The sequence below is a fragment of the Asparagus officinalis genome, chromosome 4 (genome assembly GCF_001876935.1).
Source record: "Asparagus officinalis chromosome 4, Aspof.V1, whole genome shotgun sequence".
Classification (NCBI taxonomy): Eukaryota; Viridiplantae; Streptophyta; class Magnoliopsida; order Asparagales; family Asparagaceae; genus Asparagus; species Asparagus officinalis.
In genome coordinates, this window is record NC_033797.1 from 112410402 (window position 1) to 112418160 (window position 7759).

Consider the following 7759-nt stretch of genomic DNA (forward strand, 5'->3'; position numbering starts at 1 on the left):
CTTTTTCAAAACAAAGCAAAACTTTGCCAAATGGCCAAAACGACCACAAATATCATAATGATATACATGAGCATGCTTATGATGAACAATAGGTGTATGTGTGTGTACATGTGATGAAGAGACTTGATGAGATGCACACGAAGCATTGATATTTTTATATTTGTGTGCATCATAGCAAAATTTAGCTAAATGGCCTTTACGACCACAAATTAGCATTTGTAAACTTTGCTATATAAGTGTGCATAGTGTGTCGGTGATTTATAAGTTATAACACTAGATTTAGCACACTTATCCATAAGTTTCTTATGATTATAAATGCATGTGTTAAAAGATGAATCTAAGCAAGATATACGTTTTTTCACAAGATTTAATTTATTATTTGTCACAACATCATTGATAATAGAAGTAGAGCATGTATGGTTATTCTTAAAAGAATCAAATTCATTTCTAATGCATTCTACTTCTAGCATGGCATCTTTATTTGCATGAGTTAAGCTAGCAATAGACGAGCTCAAATTTTTATTTTTCAAATTTAATATATAATTATTTTCTTTAAGTATAATATTCTCTTTAGCAATGATATCAAATTTGGAACCTAGCAACTCATGATCAGATTTTAATTCTACATGCTTGCTTTTAAGATTAATAAAATCATTTTGTAATTTTGTATAGGCATGTGATAATCTCTCATATGCACAAGCGAGTTCATTAATAGATAGATCATCATCGAATGCTGAATCGCTTACCACACTAGGGTTATCCCCTTGTAGCCGTGTGCATAATGCTCCACATGAACTTGAAGAAAAATCCTCTAAAACTTGTCGGATTGCCTCCAAGTCCCCTTGATGTGCTTTAATAAATTTTTAAAGTTTGTAAGCACTATCAAAATGAACAAATTCGTTAGAAATACATGGTTCAAAAGCATTATGCAAGAGTTCTAACATTAACTTGTTCATTATAAACATTTTCTTATCATAATTGCTCCACTTAGATTTCTCCAATGGGGACACAATATAAGCACAATCAATAACTTCTCATAAGTCAAAATTTCTAGATTCAACAAATATTTTAAATTTTGAGCACCATTGAGCATAAGGGAAATTTCTAAATTTTGGAGCAATATTTGGATCATAGCCTAAACGAAATATATTTATATTCATGATATATATGTGAATATATGCAAGCAAGACAAATACAATCATAACTAGATTAGTACAAATAAGATAACTTTGATCTTTAACTCAAGGCGATTAGTCCTTAAATCAAATAGCACCAAGCTCTGATACCAATTGTTGGATCCTAGAGAGGGGTGATTAGGATCTTATGCTAATCTAATCCGATTTTATACCAATTAAAACTAATTAACAAATTATTCTTGCAAGAGAGATATATAATATGTTGTAAGCAAGAATAAGCAATATGAATAAAGATAAATATCCTAGCAATGAGATATACTATGAGATATATGCAAGGATATATAATTAACACAAGGGTAAACAATCTAAACTAGATAGTGGGCAATATAATCAGCAAGTAATATACAAAGGTGGTATAAGATATGAACATAAAAATAAGTGCGCCAATGCAATCACAAACAAACGATATGATTACGAAGTTCGGTCCCCACGACCTACATCTCCGCTCCTCACCTCGAGGAGATTTTCGCTATCACAACCGGGTTTTCTACGTTTACCCGAATAACGTTTACACCACACAATACAGTTTTCTAGTTTACCGAAAACTCTATAACTAACACACTCTTGTAATCCCACTCTACACCCTCTCAAGTGTTGAACTAGATGTGTCTCCCTCAAGTGCTCGGATACAACCTCTTCCTAGGTTCGTTAACTGACGCCACTCATCTTGGGATGATCCCCGACTCTTGCCACACACTTCTCTCGGTGTACAAATGTATTACAAAGTGATTCTCACAATAAGCACAATACAAAGTGTTTGTTCTCTATAATGGATGAGAACGAATTATAAGCTCACTCTCTAAGTTACACAATCCTACAACCCAATTATACTATGAATGTAAATACAATAAGGTCAATGGTTGTGTGTGTGTAAACAAAGAGAAAATAAAATCAACTAAACTCAATATGAACACTAGCTTAATAAAATGATAATCAAACAATATAAAATATAAAGCTAGATTGAGTTTAGAAAACTTCTTAATAGATCAAGAGTGGAAGGAGAAGAGTTGGATGCTCAAACACCAAATAGATGATCTCCTCAAGCTCTTGTGGAATTGATTCACAAACCCGAAACACTCAAATGCTTAAAAGCTTATAAACACACTTTAAACAAACTTAAACCCTTATTTAAAACTTTTTAAACTTGTTTTAAAAACACTCTCTAGTTGTGGAAGACCTGAAGGCCATAGGGTATTTATATCCACTCAAAACTTCAGCGAAAACCCAAAACAAAATAACCAAAAAGTCTAAGAATCAGACATCTGATTCTGTACAAAAATATTCGTTAGAGTGAACGGCGGTCGACCATGAAAATCTCGCGGTCGACAGCGAGTCACTTTCAAAGCTGAGAATTTTCCAGAGACTTTGACGGTCGACTGTGGCGGGCGGCCGTAGGAAAATTCGAGCTGACGGTTGACTGTGATGGTCGACCGTGAAAGTTTTGGTTTGACTCCGCAGGTAAAAACTCAGGTACGGTCGACCGTGGCGGTCGACCGCAAACTGATACATGAACAGAACAGTTTGAAAGTTGATTTTCTGATTTTAAAACTCTGTTTAAAAATATCAAATAAAAATTTAGAAAAATGTAAAACTTTAGGAAATGATTATAGACATGATAATACACATGCTACAAAAACTGGTTTTCAGAAAGGACTTCTCAAATGTAAAATATCATCATTATGTAAGGAGGTCCAAAACATAGAAATGTAAACATATGAATTTTGACATTTTACCTAAACCATATTTTGAAACTTTACAAAATGATTTTATAGACTTGAAAAAAGATGTAAACTATTGTTATGAAGTCTATAAACAATGAATGTAGTATTTTATTAAAATACACATATAATGCACTAAAACATGATTTTATTGAACATATATATATATATATAGGGAGAGGTTCAAATACAAACCTCACTATCCTAAAAACTAAAAACCTCTCCTCTCCATTGGATCTAGATTCATCCAATGGCTGAGATTAAAGCTGCATAAGGGTAATCAGGTAAAATAAACATCCCACTAAAGAGAGGTATTAATGCCTCTCTGTTGAGTTCTCCATTTCCCCATGCATTCTCACGGCTCAGGCAACCCAATAGTCACGAAGAGCAGCTCTCTCTCAATCTAGAAATCGTCCATCAGCTCTCGTTCATCGTTCATCGTTCTTCAGCTCTCGTTCATCGGGAAATCTTCCAGCAGCTCTCGTTCAGCGTTCTTCAGCTCTGTCGTTCATCGTCCAGCAGCTATCATTCGTCGTCTAGCATCTCTCGTTCAGCATTTTTCAGCTCTCTCTATCATCGTCCAGCAGCTGACCTTTAAACATTTTATAGAGATTTAAATGGAGAGCTTGAATTCAGGTGTGCAGGGTCTAGTTGTTTTGATTGTAATGGATCTAGATTCAGTATTTAAATACTTAGTCATATTATTTATTATATAGGAGCTTACACGCTTAACATTTTATGGATATTTAAATGGAGAGTTTGAATTCAGTTGAACATGTTATAGTTGTTAATCTAGATTAACTGCATTGAATCGAGATTCATTGTTATAGATCGCAGTGTTTTTCATAATGAATATCGATTCACTCTAATGAATCGTGATTCACTCTAGTGAATAGAGATACATCTAATGAATCGCGATTCACTCTAGTGAATCTCGATTCAATGCAGTGAATCTCGATTCACTCGAATAGAGATACATCAAATGAATCACGATTCACTCTAGTGAATCTCAATTCAATGCAGTGAATCTCGATTCACTCAAGTGAATTGAGATTCACTACATTGAATCGAGATTCACTATAGTGAATCGCGATTCATTGGATGTATCTCTTTTCACTAAAGTGAATAGCTACTTAGTGAATCGAGATTTTTATTCACACAAACATAGAGAATCTCGATTCACTAATTATATGGTTTAATTTCACTGTTAATATACATAAACCATATATGGTTTAATTAGTGAATCGAGATTCACTGCATTGAATTTAACCATATATACTCAAATTAGTGAATCGAGATTCACTGTTAATATACATAAACCATATATGGTTTAATTAGTGAATCGAGATTCACTGCATTGAATTTAACCATATAAACCATATGTACTCAAATTAGTGAATCGAGATTCACTCCAGTGAATCCAGATTCATTGCGATGAATCCAGATTCAGTATATAAGAACATAGCCATATTATTTATGTTCTTTTATTTTCAGTTGTAGGCAGCAATGAACAAATTTACATACCACATGTTATAAATGCATCGGACAGTGATTTTGGAGAAGATGGAATGGACGAAGTTAGCTCTATTCCTTTTGAATCACCAGGTGGTGGTATGTATTGGAAACCTCGGGTTGAAGCTGAAGTTAAACCTTATCTAAACCAAAGCTTTCGCTCACTAGAGGATGGTATAGAGTTTTACCGAGAGTATGGACGTAAAAGTGGGTTTGAGATCAGACGGCATACAGAGAAAAAACATGAGGACGGTACAGTTCTTCTTAAACACATTGTTTGATGTAGAGTTGGCAGCAATGAATCAAAGATGGATGTTGATTTTGATGATTTTAGTAGCAGTTCGAAAAAGAGAAGGAGAACTGTATCTAGTAGATGTGGTTGCAAAGCTAAAGTCGTGTTTAAGTTTGATGGTTTGAAAGGATATAATGTTCTCTCATTTGTTGAAGAGCATTCTCATTTTTTGGTGTCCGGTAGTGGGAAACAATTTTTGAAGTCAAATAGAGTTCTCGGACTCGCACATAAGAAACTTGTATTTGATGGAGCAAAAGCCAACATGGGGCCTAACAAAACATATAACTTTGCTAAGGAGTTGTGTGGAAGTTATTCTAATGTTGGTGCTACCTGTACCGAGTTTAAAAATTGGAGTAGGGATGTGAAGCTTTATATTGGTGATCGAGATGCTCAAATGATCATCGAGAAGTTCACGGATAAGAAGGAGATGAGTGATGGATTTTTCTATGATTATGCAGTTGATGAAGGCGGTCGATTAACTCGCATCTTTTGGGCAGATGTTATTGGGCGAAAAAATTACGATGTATTTGGAGATGTGATATCATTTGACTCTACATATTCCACAAACAAGTAAGATCTTATAGATAATCTCTTACGATTTTCAATATTGTTATTATATATCATAGTGAATCTTATATTTTTTGTATGTGATACAATAGGTACAACATGAAGTTTGTTCCATTTACTGGTCTCGACAATTATAAGAAGCGTGTTGTATTTGCAGTAGGATTGATAGCTAAAGAGGACATTGATAACTATGTCTGGATTTTTGAGGTATTCATTAAATGCATGATTCGCGAGCCAAAGTGTATTGTTACAGATCAGTGCCCTGCCATGAAGCAAGCTATACCAACTGTCTTTACAGAAGCACGTCACCGTTTGTGCATGTGGCACATCATGAAGAAATTTAACCAAAAGGTAATGAATCCCACATATAAATATAATGAATCCTCGTTAGACAAATACTGAATCTTCCGTTATATATTTATATTGTAGTTGGCAAAATGCATTTCGAAGATGGATGATTTCAAGAGGAAGATCAATGCACTGATTTGGAGTATAGATATAGATCCAGCAACATTTGAAGTCGGTTGGAAAGATGTTATGAAAGAATATAAGCTTGAAAGTAATGAATGGTTGTGTGAACTGTATAACATTCGGGAGTCATGGATTCCAGCCTATTATGCTGATGATCCAATGGCCGGTTTATTGCGGACTACATCAATATCAGAGAGTGAGAACAGTTTCTTTGACAAATTCAACCGTAGATCTGACACATTGACAGAATTTTATCTTCGATATGAGAGTGCTATGGAGAAGCAAAGGCATACAAACGCAAGATTAAACTATGAAGGAACGAAAACGATGCCAAGAATGGACACACCATTGTTATTGGAGAGGGATGCAGCAGAGTTGTACACTCGAACAATGTTTTATGAGGTACAGAGTGAGATAATGTCATCCTGTTATGATATGAGTATCAACAGTATATCAGAAGAAGATGGTGTGAAGATTTTTTCCATAAAGGACAAAAGGAGGCATGGAAAAATATTTGAGGTAATACTTAATAGCGTTTTTCAAAAAGAGACATGGAAAAATATTTGAGGTAAAACTTAATAATGGATATTGAAACAATAAAAATTGAATATATTTTCAATGCAATGAATCGCGATTCAGTATAGTGAATCGCGATTCACTATACTGAAATTGCCGCGGCACTGCAGGTTGCAGCGCCAAAGCCGCGGCACCCTAGGCTGCCGCGCCTTAGCCGCGGCACCATGGGCTGCCGCGCTTTAGCCGCGGCACCATGGGTTGCCGCGCCTTAGCCGCGGCACCATGTCCTGCCGCGCCACAGTGCTGCATGATGACGTGTATATTGTTCTTCTATTTTGTCTTGAGAGGTGTTTGGATGTCCGTAAACATTTTTTGACGCCTACAAATATCACAGACATTGGTCACCATAAATTATTAACATGGCGATAGACAAGATTCGATAGTTTGAGATTACATTCAATGTATTTGAATCAAGATTCAGTAGTAGTGAATCCAGTTTCATTCCAGTTTCACTTCAATGAATCGAGATTCAGTAATAGTGAATCCAGATTCATTTCAATAGTAGTGAATCAAGATTCAGTAGTAGTGAATCCAGATTACATTCAATGTATCTTAATCGACATTCAGTTTAAATGAATCGAGATTCACTCCTACTTAATCGAGATTAAATTGAATAAACAAAGTATTGCAACTTAATTTGCTAACCTTTCTAATTGTATCAACACTTTTAGGAGAGTTTCCAGTAGCACTCTGCATTCGAGATGAATCTGGAAGTTCAACCCTCTCTGTAAATGCACCTTTGCCAAATGAATTTGTACTTATTTCCTCTGACTGTCTTTCCTTCAAGGCGAAGTCAGTCCATCCTAAAAATGTAGGGGTTGTTCTCTCAACCAACCTCCTACCTTTGAACAGAACCCGATCGGCATAGAACAGCTAGAAAGACGGAGATAAGAAATAAAGCACATCAATTAGTAATCATCAAGTAAAACTACTTTAACTACAGTAATGTAAAAATAAATCAATATTATACAAGTGGCTTACAATCAAGAAGCAAGAGGACCCGTGTAGAATTGTTTTGTCGGGTCAACCTTCCACTTGTGTTGGCTATCTATCATTGAGTCAAGTAATAAAGAACACCAATTGTATTGAGAGCACTGATCAACATTATCACCAAGTACTAGAATCCGTTGGTTGACATACGGATTGTTAAGCGATTGGATAATGCTGTTGTGCAAGAGAACCAAGAAATTCAGTTTAAAAAATAGGTTAACATCAGAACTGTGCTTTAGTTTGTCAGACACAGCCCCTGGAGTAATTTTCCAACCAAATCTGTCTGTGAATTGACCTCTCCATTCATCCACCAATGCTGACTTGCCAGTACTGGAAGCTGGTATACGCTTCCTGCCTAGAGGTAATCCCATCACTTGATGTACATCTTCCTCTGTGATACTGATTGATCCTCTGGGAAGATTAAGCGCAACGGATTC

General features: G+C 35.4%; 1 protein-coding gene across 1 annotated transcript; it reads left to right on the top strand.

Annotated features, from left to right (window-relative positions):
• Positions 4735 to 6323, top strand: LOC109839169 (protein FAR1-RELATED SEQUENCE 5-like). Its single transcript, XM_020407598.1, has 3 exons — positions 4735 to 5288; positions 5378 to 5636; positions 5715 to 6323. The coding sequence occupies exons 1-3, from the start codon at positions 4735 to 4737 to the stop codon at positions 6321 to 6323; spliced, it is 1422 nt and encodes a 473-aa protein (XP_020263187.1).

Bases quoted from the DNA above. Each gene is read 5' to 3' on its own strand.
- LOC109839169 (XM_020407598.1), top strand. From the start codon at position 4,735: ATGGATGTTGATTTTGATGATTTTAGTAGCAGTTCGAAAAAGAGAAGG. The intron at 5,289-5,377 runs GTAAGATCTTAT...GTGATACAATAG, and splicing joins TCTACATATTCCACAAACAA to GTACAACATGAAGTTTGTTC. The intron at 5,637-5,714 runs GTAATGAATCCC...TTTATATTGTAG, and splicing joins TGAAGAAATTTAACCAAAAG to TTGGCAAAATGCATTTCGAA.